The sequence below is a fragment of the Seriola aureovittata genome, chromosome 3 (assembly GCF_021018895.1).
Source record: "Seriola aureovittata isolate HTS-2021-v1 ecotype China chromosome 3, ASM2101889v1, whole genome shotgun sequence".
Lineage (NCBI taxonomy): Eukaryota > Metazoa > Chordata > Actinopteri > Carangiformes > Carangidae > Seriola > Seriola aureovittata.
Window position 1 is genome coordinate 31,935,062 of NC_079366.1, and position 18,446 is coordinate 31,953,507.

At 30.9% G+C, this 18,446-nt stretch overlaps 1 protein-coding gene across 1 annotated transcript; it reads left to right on the forward strand.

The window, feature by feature from the left end:
• Window positions 1-39: 39 nt before the first annotated feature.
• Window positions 40-18,338, forward strand: LOC130163680 (reticulon-3-like). Its single transcript, XM_056368023.1, has 8 exons — window positions 40-476; window positions 14,817-14,967; window positions 15,178-15,234; window positions 16,417-16,555; window positions 17,180-17,249; window positions 17,355-17,401; window positions 17,548-17,606; window positions 18,218-18,338. Exons 1-8 carry the CDS (start codon window positions 383-385, stop codon window positions 18,264-18,266), a joined length of 666 nt encoding a protein of 221 aa, XP_056223998.1. The 5' UTR covers window positions 40-382; the 3' UTR covers window positions 18,267-18,338.
• Window positions 18,339-18,446: the final 108 nt, after the last annotated feature.

Here is an 18,446-nt window from a genome sequence, read left to right on the forward strand (position 1 = left end):
GTGTCTGTTGGTTGGCTGATGGGCTGGAGTGGGCGGGGCTTCACACTGTGTATAAACATGTAGTCTCTGATCCTGTGGCTTTGATTTAATGCAGTCAATAACATCTGTTCCTGAATTGGGGGTGGGCGGGGGGCTGTAACAGTAATATCCACAGGTGTAATAATGGTGTTATTGACAACAATAGCATCAAACAAACACTCACACACACACATCAGAGCATTAGATTCACATAGAAATGTGTGAGTGTGTGTGACCTGTAAACACGCCTCCTCTCCATGGGCCCTGCCCCCTGTGATGACATCACCACAGCAGCAGCTCAGACGAAGGTTTAAACCTGCAGAAAAGTTTCACATCCACACAGAGACTGAAGAAGAAGAAGAAAATGGCTGATTCAACCAGCAGCAGCTCTGACTCTTCATCACCATCATCATCCAACAACTCCTCCTCTTCCTCACTCAGAGACCTCACACACTCAGGTAACTGATCCTGAATCAGTTGTTACACTCAGGTTAAAGTAGGAAGCTCATGTGATACTGTCAAAAGCTCCAAAGCAGTTGCTAAATGGATCAAATAGAAATCTGAACAATTTGTTGTGTTTTCAACCACGTCATGGTCTTCAATCAGTGTAAGTTTAGTTGTCATGGATACTGCTGAATCCAGATTAGTATTTACCGCTACAGGTGATTGATTATTGATAACTAGATTAATCAGCTGCTCAGTGAGGTCAACTGCTGATTGGCTGAAGTGTAGGTGGATGTTTAACCTGCTAATTAACATGTTATTAAGCCTCCAGCAGGTAGGTGTTTAATTTGACTCAGTTGCTTTACCTGCTGGTTAGTAAAAGTAGTTACCTCCTCTGTTAGTAAATGTTTGCAGGTTAGTTAGCCGATTAATGAAGCTGTGTTCACAGATAAAGCTGTATTGTTCTGCTGTCAGCTGACTAGTTTTTCCTTAACAAGCTGCTTACTGGTGGTGGTGGAGGGAGGGGGGAAAATGGCAGGGGGACTAAGCAGCTTAGCGTCAAGAAAGTGAAATAAAAGACAAAGAACAGAGCAAGGGTGTAGGTTTGGTCTCGACATTGGTAGGAACACAACTACCCCACCATCCCTCCAAAAGAAAGACTGACTTTTTAATGCTGTCAACTGAACAGTTTATTAACATATGAAATCTGAATTTAAAAGAAAAAAAAAAAGTAAAAAAAAAGGTCATATTATAAAAAGTCATAGTATAGTAAGGCATAACAAGTGAAAAAGACGTTATAAAATAATAAGGCATAAAAAGTCAAAAAAACGTCATATTATAGTGAAGCATGAAAGATGAAAAAAACTTCATAGTATAATAAGACATGAAAAGTGAAAAAAACGTCATAGTATATTAAAGCAAAAAAAGTCATAATATAATAAGGCATAAAAAGTCAAAATACGACATAGTATAGTAAGGAACAAAAAGTGGAAAAAACATCATTATAGTAAGGCATGAAAAGTGAAGAAAACGTCATATTATAATAAGGCATGAAAATTGAAAAAAACGTCATAGTATAGTGAGGCATAAAAATTGAAAAAAATTCATAATATAATAAGGCATGAAAAGTCAAAGAACGACATAGTATAGTAAGGCATAAAACGTGAAGAAAACGTCATATTGTGAAGCATGAAAAGTGAAAAAAACTTCATAATATAGTAAGGCATAAAAAGTGAAAACAAATTCATAGAATAGTAACGCATGAAAATTAAAAAAAAAAATCATAGTATACTTAGGCATAAAAAGTCATAAAAACGTCATATTATAGTGAAGCATGAAAAGTGAAAAAAACATCATTATAGTAAGGCATGAAAACTAAAAAAAAACGTCATATTATAAAAAGGCATGAAAAGTGAAAAAAACTTATTAGTATAGTAAGGCATGAAAACTGAAAAAAAACGTCATATTATAAAAAGGCATGAAAAGTGAAAAAAACATCATAGTATAATAAGACATAAAAAGTGTAAAAAATGTCATATTATCGTAAGACATAAAAAGTGAAAAAAATCATAATATAATAAGGCATGAAAAGTCAAAAAGCGTCATAGTATAGTAAGGCACAAAAAGTGGAAAAAACATATTATAGTGAAGCATGAAAAGTGAAAAAAACTTCATAGTATAGTAAGACATGAAAAGTGAAAAAAACGTCATAGTATATTAAAGCAAAAAAAGTCATAATATAATAAGGCATAAAAAGTCAAAATACGACATAGTATAGTAAGGAACAAAAAGTGGAAAAAACATATTATAGTGAAGCATGAAAAGTGAAAAAAACGTCATAGTATATTAAGGCATAAAATGTCAAAAAACGTCATAGTATAGTAAGGCACAAAAAGTGGAAAAAACATCATATTATAGTAAGGCATGAAAAGTGAAAAAGGCGTCATATAATAGTAACACATGAAAAGTGAAAAAAAAGTCATAGTATATTAAAGCAAAAAAAGTCATAATATAATAAGGCATAAAATGTAAAAAAATGACATAGTATAGTAAGGCATAAAAAGTGAAAAAAATTGTCAAATTATAAAAAGGCATAAAAAGTGAAAAAAACGTCATATTATAAAAAGGCATGAAAAGTGAAAAAAACATCATATTATAAAAAGGCATGAAAAGTGAAAAAAACATCATAGTATAATAAGACATAAAAAGTGTAAAAAATGTCATATTATAGTAAGGCATAAAAAGTCAAAAAATGTCAAATTATAGTAAGGCATAAAAAGTCCAAAAAATTCATAATATAATAAGCATGAAAAGTCAAAGAACGACATAGTATAGTAAGGCATAAAACTTGAAGAAAACGTCATAATATAGTAAGGCACAAAAAGTGGAAAAAAATTCATATTATAGTGAAGCATGAAAAGTGAAAAAAACTTCATAGTATAGTAAGGCACGAAACGTGAAGACAACGTCATAATATATTAAGGCACAAAAAGTGGAAAAAACTTCATATTATAATAAGGCATGAAAAGTGAAAAAAAACGTCATAGTAAAGTAAGGCATAAAAAAGTCAAAAAACGACAAAGTATAGTAAGGCACAAAAAGTGGAAGAAACATCATATTATAGTAAGGAATGAAAAGTGAAAAAGGCGTCACATAATAGTAAGACATGAAAAGTGAAAAAAAAGTCATAGTATATTAAAGCAAAAAAAGTCATAATATAATAAGGCATAAAATGTAAAAAAATGACATAGTATAGTAAAGCATAAAAAGTGAAAAAAATCGTCAAATTATAGTAAGGCATAAAAAGTGGAAAAGACATCATATGATAGTAAGGCATAAAAAGTGAAACAAATCGTCAAAGTATAGTCAGGCATAAAAAGTCATAGTATGGTAACGCATGAAAAATAAAAAAAAACGTCATATTATAAAAAGGCATGAAAAGTGAAAAAAACATCAGAGTATAATAAGACATAAAAAGTGTAAAAAATGTCATATTATCGTAAGACATAAAAAGTTAAGAAAATCGTAATATAATAAGGCATAAAAAGTCAAAAAATGTCAAATTATAGTAAGGCATAAAAAGTCAAAAAAATTCATAATATAATAAGGCATGAAAAGTCAAAGAACGACATAGTATAGTAAGGCATGAAAAATGAAAAAAATCGTCATAGTATAGTCAGGCATAAAAAGTCATAGTATAGTAACGCATTAAAAGTGAGAAAAAAAATCATTGTATACTTAGGCATAACCAGTCATCAAAATGTCATATTATAGTGAAGCATGAAAAGTGAAAAAAACGTCATAGTATATTAAGGCATAAAAAGTCAAAAAACGTCATAGTATAGTAAGGCATGAAAAGTGAGAAAAACGTCATAGTATACTTAGGCATAAAAAGTCATAAAATCGTCATATTATAGTGAAGCATGAAAAGTGAAAAAAACTTCATAGTATATTAAGGCATGAAAAGTGAAGAAAACGTCATAATATAGTAAGGCATGAAAAGTGAAAAAATTATCAAAGTATAGTAAGGCATAAAAAGTGAATAAAGGTCATATTAGAGTAAGGCATAAAAAGTGAAAAAGGCGTCATATTATAATAAGGCATGAAAATTGAAAAAAACGTCATAGTATAGTAAGGCATAAAAAGTCAAAAAATTTCATAATATAATAAGGCATGAAAAGTCAAAGAACGACATAGTATAGTAAGGCATAAAAAGTGAGAAAAACGTCATATTATAGTAAGGCATGAAAAATGAAAAAATCGTCATAGTTTAGTCAGGCATAAAAAGTCATAGTATAGTAACGCATTAAATGTGAGAAAAAAAATCATTGTATACTTAGGCATAACAAGTCATCAAAAAGTCATATTATAGTGAAGCATGAAAAGTGAAAAAAACGTCATAGTATATTAAGGCATAAAAAGTCAAAAAACGTCATAGTATAGTAAGGCATGAAAAGTGAGAAAAACGTCATATTATAGTAAGGCATGAAAAGTGAAAAAAACTTCATAGTATACTTAGGCATAAAAAGTCATAAAATCGTCATATTATAGTGAAGCATGAAAAGTGAAAAAAACGTCATAGTATATTAAAGCAAAAAAAGTCATAATATAATAAGGCATAAAAAGTCAAAATACGACATAGTATAGTAAGGAACAAAAAGTGGAAAAAACATCATTGTACTTAGGCATAAAAAGTCATAAAAACATCATATTATAGTGAAGCATGAAAAGTGAAAAAAACGTCATAGTATATTAAGGCATAAAAAGTCATAGTATATTAAAGCAAAAAAAGTCATAAAATCGTCATATTATAGTAAGGCATGAAAAGTCAAAATACGACATAGTATAGTAAGGAACAAAAAGTGGAAAAAACATCATTGTACTTAGGCATAAAAAGTCATAAAAACATCATATTATAGTGAAGCATGAAAAGTGAAAAAAACTTCATAGTATATTAAGGCATGAAAAGTGAAGAAAACGTCATAATATAGTAAGGCATGAAAAGTGAAAAAATTATCAAAGTATAGTAAGGCATAAAAAGTGAATAAAGGTCATATTAGAGTAAGGCATAAAAAGTGAAAAAGGCTTCATATTATAATAAGGCATGAAAATTGAAAAAAACGTCATAGTATAGTAAGGCATAAAAAGTGAAAAAAATCGCAAATTATAGTGAGGCATAAAAAGTGAAAAAAAATTCATAATATAATAAGGCATGAAAAGTCAAAGAACGACATAGTATAGTAAGGCATAAAACGTGAAGAAAAACGTCATATTATAGTAAGGCATGAAAAATGAAAAAAATCGTCATAGTATAGTCAGGCATAAAAAGTCATAGTATAGTAACGCATTAAAAGTGAGAAAAAAAATCATAGTATACTTAGGCATAAAAAGTCATAAAAACGTCATATTATAGTGAAGCATGAAAAGTGAAAAAAACGTCATTATAGTAAGGCATGAATACTGAAAAAAACGTCATATTATAAAAAGGCATGAAAAGTGAAAAAAACTTCGTAGTATTGTAAGACATGAAAAGTGAAAAAAACGTCATAGTATATTAAAGCAAAAAAAGTCATAATATAATAAGGCATAAAAAGTCAAAAAATGATATAGTATAGTAAGGCATGAAAACTGAAAAAAAACGTCATAGTATAGGAACGCATGAAAAGTGAGAAAAACGTCATAGTATATTAAAGCAAAAAAAGTCATGATATAATAAGGCATAAAAAGTCAAAATACGACATAGTATAGTAAGGAAAAAAAAGTGGAAAAAACATCATTACAGTAAGGCATGAAAAGTGAAAAAAGCTTCATAGTATAGTAAGGCATGAAAAGTGACAAAAACGTCATAGTATAGGGACGCATGAAAAGTGAGAAAAAAAATCATAGCATACTTAGGCATAAAAAGTCATAAAATCGTAATATTATAGTGAAGCATGAAAAGTAAAAAAAACGTCATAGTATATTAAAGCAAAAAAAGTCATAATATAATAAGGCATAAAAAGTCAAAATACGACATAGTATAGTAAGGAACAAAAAGTGGAAAAAACATCATTATACTTAGGCATAAAAAGTCATAAAAACATCATATTATAGTGAAGCATGAAAAGTGAAAAAAACTTCATAGTATATTAAGGCATGAAAAGTGAAGAAAACGTCATAATATAGTAAGGCATGAAAAGTGAAAAAATTATCAAAGTATAGTAAGGCATAAAAAGTGAATAAAGGTCATATTAGAGTAAGGCATAAAAAGTGAAAAAGGCTTCATATTATAATAAGGCATGAAAATTGAAAAAAACGTCATAGTATAGTAAGGCATAAAAAGCGAAAAAAATCTCAAATTATAGTGAGGCATAAAAAGTGAAAAAAATTCATAATATAATAAGGCATGAAAAGTCAAAGAACGACATAGTATAGTAAGGCATAAAACGTGAAGAAAAACGTCATATTATAGTAAGGCATGAAAAATGAAAAAAATCGTCATAGTATAGTCAGGCATAAAAAGTCATAGTATAGTAACGCATTAAAAGTGAGAAAAAAAATCATTGTATACTTAGGCATAACAAGTCATCAAAATGTCATATTATAATGAAGCATGAAAAGTGAAAAAAACTTCATAGTATAGTAAGACATTAAAAGTGAAAAAAACGTCATAGTATATTAAAGCAAAAAAAGTCATAATATAATAAGGCATAAAAAGTCAAAATACGACATAGTATAGTAAGGAACAAAAAGTGGAAAAAACATCATATTATAGTAAGGAATGAAGAGTGAAAAAAAACGTCATAGAATAGTAAGGAATAAAAAGTCATAGTATTTTAAGGCTTGAAAAGTGAAAAAAACTTCATAGTATAGTAAGACATGAAAAGTGAAAAAAACTTCATAGTATATTAAGGCATGAAAAGTGAAGAAAACGTCATAATATAGTAAGGCATGAAAAATGAAAAAATCGTCATAGTATAGTCAGGCATAAAAAGTCATAGTATAGTAACGCATTAAAAGTGAGAAAAAAAATCATTGTATACTTAGGCATAACAAGTCATCAAAATGTCATATTATAGTGAAGCATGAAAAGTGAAAAAAACGTCATAGTATATTAAGGCATAAAAAGTCAAAAAACGTCATAGTATAGTAAGGCATGAAAAGTCAAAATACGACATAGTATAGTAAGGAACAAAAAGTGGAAAAAACATCATTGTACTTAGGCATAAAAAGTCATAAAAACATCATATTATAGTGAAGCATGAAAAGTGAAAAAAACTTCATAGTATATTAAGGCATGAAAAGTGAAGAAAACGTCATAATATAGTAAGGCATGAAAAGTGAAAAAATTATCAAAGTATAGTAAGGCATAAAAAGTGAATAAATGTCATATTAGAGTAAGGCATAAAAAGTGAAAAAGGCTTCATATTATAATAAGGCATGAAAAGTGAAAAAAACGTCATTATAGTAAGGCATGAAAACTGAAAAAAAACATCATATTATAAAAAGGCATGAAAAGTGAAAAAAACTTAATAGTATAGTAAGGCATGAAAACTGAAAAAAAATGTCATATTATAAAAAGGCATGAAAAGTGAAAAAAACATCATAGTATAATAAGACATAAAAAGTGTAAAAAATGTCATATTATCGTAAGACATAAAAAGTAAAAAAAATCATAATATAATAAGGCATAAAAAGTCAAAAAATGTCAAATTATAGTAAGGCATAAAAAGTAAAAAAAATTCATAATATAATAATGCATGAAAAGTCAAAGATCGTCATAGTATAGTCAGGCATAAAAAGTCATAGTATAGTAAGGCATAAAAGTGAAAAAAAAATCATAGCATACTTAGGCATAAAAAGTCATAAAATCGTCATATATATTCACTATATCATAGTGAAGCATGAAAAGTGAAAAAAACTTCATCATAGTAAGGCATGAAACGTGAAGAAAACGTCATATTATATTAAGGCATAAAAAGTGAAAAAAACGTCATAGTATAGTAAGGCATGAAACGTGAAGAAAACGTCATAATATATTAAGGCACAAAAAGTGGAAAAAACATCATATTATAGTAAGGCATGAAAAGTGGAAAAAAACGTCATATTATAATAAGGCATAAAAAGTAAAGAAAACGTCATAGTATAGTAAGGCATGAAAAGTGAAAAAAATCGTCATAATATAGTCAGGCATAAAACGTCATAGTATAGTAAGGCTTGAAAAGTCGAAAAAAGTCATAGTATAGTAACGCATGAAAAGTGAAAAAAAAATCATTGTATACTTAGGCATAACAAGTCATAAAAACGTCATATTATAGTGAAGCATTAAAAGTGAAAAAAACATCATGTATAATAAGACATAAAAATTTAAAAAATGTCAAATTATAGTAAGGCATAAAAAGTCAAAAAAATTCATAATATAATAAGGCATAAAAAGTCAAAAAACGTCATATTATAGTAAGGCATGAAAAGTGAAGAAAAAGTCATATTATAGTGAGGCATGAAAAGTGAAAAAAACATCATAGTATAGTAAGGCTTGAAAAGTGAAAAAATAAATCATAGTATAGAAAGGCATAAAAAGTCAAAAAGCGACATAGTATAGTATGGCAAGAAAAGTGAAGAAAACATCATAGTATAGTAAAGCATAAAAAGTGAAAAAGATGTGATAAATGAAAGGTAAAGTAAGGTATGAAAAAAACAAAAAAGTCATAGTATAGTAAAGCACAAAAAGTCATAATATAATAAGGCAAAAAAAGTAATAAAAAAAGTCATAGTATAGTAAGGCATTAAAAAAAAGTTATACTATAGTAAAGCATTAAAAGCGAAAAAACGTTATAGTATAGTCAGGCATGAAAAGTGAAAAAAAAATCATAGCATACTTAGGCATAAAAAGTCATAAAATCGTCATATATATTCACTATATCATAGTGAAGCATGAAAAGTGAAAAAAACTTCATCATAGTAAGGCATGAAACGTGAAGAAAACGTCATATTATATTAAGGCATAAAAAGTGAAAAAAACGTCATAGTATAGTAAGGCATGAAACGTGAAGAAAACGTCATAATATATTAAGGCACAAAAAGTGGAAAAAACATCATATTATAGTAAGGCATGAAAAGTGGAAAAAAACGTCATAGTATAGAAAGGCATAAAAAGTAAAGAAAACGTCATAGTATAGTAAGGCATGAAAAGTGAAAAAAATCGTCATAATATAGTCAGGCATAAAACGTCATAGTATAGTAAGGCTTGAAAAGTCGAAAAAAGTCATAGTATAGTAACGCATGAAAAGTGAAAAAAAAATCATTGTATACTTAGGCATAACAAGTCATAAAAACGTCATATTATAGTGAAGCATTAAAAGTGAAAAAAACATCATGTATAATAAGACATAAAAATTTAAAAAATGTCAAATTATAGTAAGGCATAAAAAGTCAAAAAAATTCATAATATAATAAGGCATGAAAAGTCAAAGAACGACATAGTATAGTAAGGCATGAAAAGTGAAGAAAAAGTCATATTATAGTGAGGCATGAAAAGTGAAAAAAACATCATAGTATAGTAAGGCTTGAAAAGTGAAAAAATAAATCATAGTATAGAAAGGCATAAAAAGTCAAAAAGCGACATAGTATAGTATGGCAAGAAAAGTGAAGAAAACATCATAGTATAGTAAAGCATAAAAAGTGAAAAAGATGTGATAAATGAAAGGTAAAGTAAGGTATGAAAAAAACAAAAAAGTCATAGTATAGTAAAGCACAAAAAGTCATAATATAATAAGGCAAAAAAAGTAATAAAAAAAGTCATAGTATAGTAAGGCATTAAAAAAAAGTTATACTATAGTAAAGCATTAAAAGCGAAAAAACGTTATAGTATAGTCAGGCATGAAAAGTGAAAAAAAAATCATAGCATACTTAGGCATAAAAAGTCATAAAATCGTCATATATATTCACTATATCATAGTGAAGCATGAAAAGTGAAAAAAACTTCATCATAGTAAGGCATGAAACGTGAAGAAAACGTCATATTATATTAAGGCATAAAAAGTGAAAAAAACGTCATAGTATAGTAAGGCATGAAACGTGAAGAAAACGTCATAATATATTAAGGCACAAAAAGTGGAAAAAACATCATATTATAGTAAGGCATGAAAAGTGGAAAAAAACGTCATATTATAATAAGGCATGAAAAGTAAAGAAAACGTCATAATATAGTAAGGCATAAAAAGTGAAAAAAAACGTCATAGTATAGTAAGGCATGAAAAGTGAAAAAAATCGTCATAATATAGTCAGGCATAAAACGTCATAGTATAGTAAGGCTTGAAAAGTCGAAAAAAGTCATAGTATAGTAACGCATGAAAAGTGAAAAAAAAATCATTGTATACTTAGGCATAACAAGTCATAAAAACGTCATATTATAGTGAAGCATTAAAAGTGAAAAAAACATCATGTATAATAAGACATAAAAATTTAAAAAATGTCAAATTATAGTAAGGCATAAAAAGTCAAAAAAATTCATAATATAATAAGGCATGAAAAGTCAAAGAACGACATAGTATAGTAAGGCATGAAAAGTGAAGAAAAAGTCATATTATAGTGAGGCATGAAAAGTGAAAAAAACATCATAGTATAGTAAGGCTTGAAAAGTGAAAAAATAAATCATAGTATAGAAAGGCATAAAAAGTCAAAAAGCGACATAGTATAGTATGGCAAGAAAAGTGAAGAAAACATCATAGTATAGTAAAGCATAAAAAGTGAAAAAGATGTGATAAATGAAAGGTAAAGTAAGGTATGAAAAAAACAAAAAAGTCATAGTATAGTAAAGCACAAAAAGTCATAATATAATAAGGCAAAAAAAGTAATAAAAAAAGTCATAGTATAGTAAGGCATTAAAAAAAAGTTATACTATAGTAAAGCATTAAAAGCGAAAAAACGTTATAGTATAGTCAGGCATGAAAAGTGAAAAAAAAATCATAGCATACTTAGGCATAAAAAGTCATAAAATCGTCATATATATTCACTATATCATAGTGAAGCATGAAAAGTGAAAAAAACTTCATCATAGTAAGGCATGAAACGTGAAGAAAACGTCATATTATATTAAGGCATAAAAAGTGAAAAAAACGTCATAGTATAGTAAGGCATGAAACGTGAAGAAAACGTCATAATATATTAAGGCACAAAAAGTGGAAAAAACATCATATTATAGTAAGGCATGAAAAGTGGAAAAAAACGTCATATTATAATAAGGCATGAAAAGTAAAGAAAACGTCATAATATAGTAAGGCATAAAAAGTGAAAAAAAACGTCATAGTATAGTAAGGCATGAAAAGTGAAAAAAATCGTCATAATATAGTCAGGCATAAAACGTCATAGTATAGTAAGGCTTGAAAAGTCGAAAAAAGTCATAGTATAGTAACGCATGAAAAGTGAAAAAAAAATCATTGTATACTTAGGCATAACAAGTCATAAAAACGTCATATTATAGTGAAGCATTAAAAGTGAAAAAAACATCATGTATAATAAGACATAAAAATTAAAAAAATGTCAAATTATAGTAAGGCATAAAAAGTCAAAAAAATTCATAATATAATAAGGCATGAAAAGTCAAAGAACGACATAGTATAGTAAGGCATGAAAAGTGAAGAAAAAGTCATATTATAGTGAGGCATGAAAAGTGAAAAAAACATCATAGTATAGTAAGGCTTGAAAAGTGAAAAAAAAATCATAGTATAGAAAGGCATAAAAAGTCAAAAAGCGACATAGTATAGTATGGCAAGAAAAGTGAAGAAAACATCATAGTATAGTAAAGCATAAAAAGTGAAAAAGATGTGATAAATGAAAGGTAAAGTAAGGTATGAAAAAAACAAAAAAGTCATAGTATAGTAAAGCACAAAAAGTCATAATATAATAATGCATAAAAAGTCATAATATAGTAAGGAATAAAAAGTCATGTTATATTAAGGCATAAAAAGTCATAGTATAGTAAAACACAAAAAGTCATAATATAATAAGGCAAAAAAAGTAATAAAAAAAGTCATAGTATAGTAAGGTATTAAAAAAAGGTTATACTATAGTAAAGCATTAAAAGCGAAAAAACGTTATAGTATAGTCAGGCATGAAAAGTGAAAAAACGACATAGTATAGTAAAGCATAGAAAGTAATAAAAGTGTCATAGTATAGAAAGGCATAAAAAGTCATATTATAGTAAGGCATGAAACTTCATAGTATAGTAAAGCACAAAAAGTCATAATATAATAAGGCATAAAAGGTCTTAGTATAGTAAAGCATAAAAAGTGATAGTGTATTAAAGCACAAAAAGTAATAATACAATAAGGCATAAAAAGTCATAGTATAGTAAGGCATGAAAAGTGAAAAAGACGTCATAGTATAGTAAAGCATTAAAAGTGAAAAAAACGTCATAGTATAATAAGGCACCAGAAGTCAAAAAAATGACATATTATAATAAGACATCAAAAGTCATAAAAACGACGCAGTATAGTAAGGTACAAAAACTCATAGTATAGTAATGCATAAAAAGTCATAAAGAAGTCACAGTATAGTAAGGCATAAAAAGTCATTAAAAAGTCATAGTATAGTAAGGCATAAAAAGTCATAAAAAACTTGTTAGTATAGTAAGGTGTCAGGCTCAGGACACAAAGGTTGAACCCAAAATCACGACCAGAGAGGCATTTAACAATAGGGCAGTTAATTGATCTAAATCAATGAATTCTGACAACAGTGTTCCAGAAAAACTGGCAAGCCCAAAGGAAACAGGCAAGGAATCCAATGGGGGGAAAAACTGAGAGACGTGGTCAGGTGGGCAGGGTCAAAACACAGACAGGCAGAAGAAGGCAACTGTACCGACAGGGAACAGGCAGATCTCAGGAAACGGGTAACAGAAACGGTCTCTCTCCGAATGGCAGTCAGGAAAAGGGAAACTACCAAAATAGAACAGGAAAAGACAAGACAGACATAAAACACTAAGGCCTGAGGACCGTTGTGACAGTAAGGCATGAAAAGTCATAAAAACATCATAATATATTAAGGCATGAAAAGTCATAAAAACATCATAGTATAGTAAGGTATCAAAAGTCATAAAAACATCATAGTACAGTAAGGCATGAAAAGGCATAAAAAATCATATTATAGTAAGGTATAAAGTCTTTAATAGGTCATAGTATAGTGACGCATGAAAAGTAATTAAAAAATCAAAGTATAGTAAGGTAAAAAGTCACAAAAAATGTCATACTATTGTATGTCACAAAAAGTAATAAAAATATCATTATATAGTAAGTCATAAAAAATAATGAATATATCATAGTATAGTAAGTCATAAAAAGTCATAACAACATCATAGTATAGTAAGTCATAAAAAGTCATAACAACATCATAGTATAGTAAGTCATAAAGTCATTGAAACATCATAGTGTAGTAAGGCATGAAAAGTCATAAAAACATCATAGTGTATTAAGGTATAAAATCATAAAAACATCATAGTATAGTAGAGTATCAAAAGTGATTAAAACGTCATAGTATAGAAAGACATGAAAAGTCATTAAAATGTCACAGTTATAATAAGGTATGAAAAATCATAAAAACATAGTATAGTAAGGAATAAAAAGTCATTAAAATTTCATAGTATATTGAGTCATGAAAAGTCATTAAAATGTCATATTATAGTAAGGCATCAAATGTGATTTAACGTTATCATCTTTATACCTTAAGTATAGTAAGGTATAAAGTTATAAAAGTGTAATAGTATTGTACGGCATAAAAAGTAAAAAACACATCATAGTATAGTAATGCATGAAAAGTCATAAAAACGACATAGTATGGTCATAGTATGATTAAAACTCATGCAAATTAAATTGTATAAATAGTCATAAAATAGTAATAGTATAGTAATATATTAAAAGTAATAATAATTTAATTGTACAAAAAATTTTAAAAAGTAATGTAAATGAACCTATCAAAGTCATATAATCATCATTGTAAAGTAAGTCATAAAAACTTCATTTTATAGTTAAGCATGAAAAGTCATGTAAATAACATTGTACATAAAGCCATCAAATCATCATAGTATAGTAAAGCATGAATTGCCATCTAAATGTAATGATATAAAAAGTAATAAAATTGTCATATTATAGTAAGGAATGTAAATTAATAAAACTATAGTGGTATGGTAAGGCATAAAAAGTCATAAAAAGTCATGAAAGTGAAAAGTCATGAAAGTGAAAATTGTCATAGGATAGTGCAGCATGAAAAGTCATTTATAAGGTCATAGTATAGTAAAGCATGAAAAGTCATGTAACTTAAATTTATAAAGTTATAAAATCGTCATAGTATAGAAAGGCATGAAAATTCATTAAAACGTCATAGCATATTAAGCCAAAAGGAGTCATTGTAACATAATAGTATAGTAAGTCATAACAAGTCACAATAACATAGTATAATAAATCATAAAAAGTCATAAAAACATCATAGTAGTAAGGTATAAAGTAATTAAAACGTCATTGTATAGTAAGGCATGAAAAGTCATTGTAACAGAAATTATATAAAAAGGCATGAAAAGTCATAAAACCATAGTGGTATGGTAAGGCATAAAAAGTCATATAAAATCATGAAAGTGAACTAGTATAAAAAGTCAAAATGTCATGAAAAATCATGTAAATGAAATTGTATAAAAAGACATAAAATCATCAAAGTATAGTAATGCATGAAAAGTAATAAAAATGTCATCATATGAGCAATTTCACACGAGAGGGAGTAATATACTGAATATAAGCATGGCTATGAATCAGTCATAGGTACGAAGATGCACACACAACACAATCACAGCTGTGGGGTTCAGTGTAAATCCAACCTTCCCGCCTCTGCAGCCCTGCAGCTCGTCCACTGGAAACAACCCAAGAAGTCGGCGGCGTCATTCGGCCTGTCACTGCTGGTTCTCATTTCTGTGGCAACGCTGTCAGTCATCAGTGTTGTGTCCTACCTGCTGCTGGCCTGCCTCTGTGTCACCATCACTTTCAGGTAATGACCAATCACAGCACACAGTGTCTGCAACCAATCAGTGCAGGTCCTGCTGGTAGACATGACTATGATGATGATCAAACATTTCTGTAAGTACTGAGGTAAAATCATTTAATATTGAGATAAATCGTTCAGTCATCTCAGAGTGGAAAATGCTTCCATTCATAGGAAATTACATCATAATAACAGTCGTCTGCTTCCTGTCTGTAGGGTTTATAAATCAGTGATCCAGGCTGTCCAGAAATCAGACGAAGGCCATCCATTCAGGTAACACACATGTCTTTCTATACTTGTTAGGACCTGAACCTAGACAGACAGGACTGTCAGGACCTACATTGGTCTAGGCATTGGCTGACGTGTCCCCATGATGCAGTAATGTTTTAAAAAATATATTACAAGTAATTTAAACACATGGTAACACAAACACACTCAAATCAGTATTAATAATAAAGATAAAAAACAGATTCAGATTTCCTGAAGAAATTACACTCAGTGATCACTTTATTAGGAACACCACACTAACACTGGGTAGTTCCTCAGTTTTTCATGGATCCACCATATGTTGAAACTTTCCTCTGAGACTTCTGCTGGATCCAGGTCTGCAGACGGGGGTGGGGCATGACTCACTGTTAATGAAACCAGTTTGTTACATGGCGCATGATTGTGCAGGAAGGAGCCATTAGAAGATGCTGAACTGTGGCTATGAAGGATGAACATGGTCAGCAACATTCAGACCATGACTGATTGGTATTAACACCATCAAACCACCACCAGCCTGGGCAGGTTGGGTCCATGGATTCAGACTCTGACCCTGCTATCTGCTGCCTCAGCACAAATCCAGATCCATCAGACCAAGTCTTTACCTGTCCAGTGTTGGTGAGACTCGCGTTTCTGGTCTTGGTGACAGGAAGTGGAAGCTGATGTGGTCTCTGCTGTTGTAGGTTGGACGTGTTGTTCATTCTGAAGCTTCGCTGCTCACCACAGTTGTAAAGAGTGGTTATCTGAGTGGCCGTAGCCTTTCTGTCCAGGCTCCTCTGACCTTTGACCTCTCTCATCCACACAGACCTGCTGCTCACTGGATGGTTCTGTTGTTGGGTTAGAGATAAGCAGTTAGATAAACACTCAGAGTCACGATTCACGTTCTTCTTCATTACCTGAAGCTCCTCAGCTGGATCTGCTGTTGCCACATAATTGGCTGATTGGATAATTGTACGAATCAGCAGGTGTAAAGGTGTTCCTAACAAAGTGCTCAGTGAGTGTAAGTGATTACTGTGAGCTCTGTGTGAGGGACTGTTTCTAAAAGCCAAAATCCAATATTAGAAAATAACAGATGTCGTAGTAGTAGTATTGATAATGGGCATATATGTAAGACCTCCGTCCTCCTCCCATCTACTCTGATCTCCTGACCTTCTCTGACCGTCTTTGACCTCCTCTGTTCTTATCTATCAGGTCGCTATTGGAGAGGGACATCTCAATGTCTTCGGAGTCAGTCCGCCAGCTTGCTGATCAGTCTCTGATCCACCTGAACTGGTTAAGCAGTCAGACCATGAGGCTGCTGCTGGTTGAAGACCTGGTCGACTCTCTGAAGGTCAGAGTCATACAAAATGAGTTAGCATGGTGGCTAACTCTAGTTTGTATTTATATAAAGGTATTATATATATATAAAGGTTTCCATGGGATGGTTAAAGTCAGTTTCTAGAACTACTATGCAGTAGTATTTTCTTTCAAACCCACTACTTGCATGGCTGAGGGAGGGGGTTGGGAGATACAACCTGCCAGATTTAATCCACAATAGTGCTTTGTTATTGGACTGCTGTGTTCGTCATGGATCAACCATCACAAATGCCATGTTGTAGTAGAAGATGACTTATTAGTACAACTCGCACCAGACTACTTGGGACCAAAGACCGATGATTGACTTAGTCATTGTAATTTGTCATCAGTTCTGCAATGGTATGTAGGGGAACAGACCTATTAGTTGAAATGGATTGTGTGTTGCTGTATAGACCTGGTTAAACCTCAAGAGCGATTCTCACCAGATTCAAGTGGTCTGAGTGGTTCAAAGCCTCGACTGCTGAGGGGGTTCTCACAGCTGCTGGTGGACAACATTAATTGTTCTCTGAATGTGTGTGGTCTGTATGTTCTCTCTATGTTCTATATATATTCTCTGTATGTTCTCTGAATGTTCTCTCTGTGTTCTCTGATGTTTCAGTTGGCTGCTGTCATGTGGCTGATGACGTATGTTGGAGCTGTGTTTAATGGCGTCACGATCCTGATCCTTGGTGAGGCTTGTTCTCTCTGGTTCCCTCTGGTTTTGTTCTGTTCCCTGGTTTGAGAGTTTCTGCTTAACAGAGACTAATAAACTGATGCTTACTCTCTCCGTCTAGCTGACATAATTTTTTTCACCACTCCACTGGTCTACCAGAAGAACAAGGTACATGGAGAATGTTTCAGGATTGAAATGATTCAGTTTATTTTACTCCTTATTTTTAAATCTATGAGGCAAAATTCATGTTTGTGTTCCAACAGTGACAAGGTTTGATTTATGCTGTTTGTGTATGTATGTGTGTGTGTGTTCAGACACAGATTGATCAGAACATCGACTTGGTTCGGTGCAGATTGGAGGAGACGCTGTATAAGTGAGTTCCCTGAGAACCTACTCTGTTCTGATTATAATATTATTATTATATATTACATTATGTTATTACTCATAAACATTTGAATCCAATATTATATGTTGAACTGAACACATTTAGAACATTTAGTATCACCGTGACATGGTCTCAAGACACAACCACGACTGCTACTGGACCTAACTCCGGCCATGAGTGAGCAGCGTAAAGATCAGAGGGTGTAGTGGTTAATAAATAAACTCCCAGCCAATCACATCACTGCTCTCATCCTTCTTAAACTGCCTGAACCAATCGCAGTGAAGAACCACCGGTGAACACATGGAGACATTCAGAAATTAATGTTTACATCTGTCATGTTTTTGTCTTTCATTTTTTCACTTTTGTTGTATTTGTTTACATTTGTTGTGATTGTTTACATTTTTCCTATGTTTTGTGTTTGTTTACACAGCAGGTAAAAATAGATGATCATCTCTAGAATCACTGTTCATTTTGACCTGTGGAGACACCTGTGACATCCAGAGCCAGATGCGATTTTGATTGTAATGTTTGTGTGGATGTTGATTGGTGGTTCAGGTGTTGCTGCTGGACACCCTTACATATTGTTTCTGTGTCTTCAGGCTGCAGGACAGGTTACCAGGAGCTGTGAAAAGAACCAAAGCTGAGTGACTCCCTGACCTTCAAACACTGTGGCTCTGCCCTCTCCTCTGATTGGTCCATTTGTCAGCGACTCACCTGCTGAATTTATTCTGAAAGTCTTGTAATAAAAGCGAGACTGATAAAAAATAGTTGACTGCTGTTTTGTCGGGACCAGGAGTGGGCGACATGGAGGGAGACAGCACCAATCAA

Coding starts and splice junctions, on each gene's coding strand:
- LOC130163680 (XM_056368023.1), top strand. CDS start 383: ATGGCTGATTCAACCAGCAGCAGCTCTGACTCTTCATCACCATCATCA. Junction 14,968..15,177: donor TGTGTCACCATCACTTTCAG/GTAATGACCAAT, acceptor TCCTGTCTGTAG/GGTTTATAAATCAGTGATCC. Junction 17,250..17,354: donor CGTCACGATCCTGATCCTTG/GTGAGGCTTGTT, acceptor CTCTCCGTCTAG/CTGACATAATTTTTTTCACC.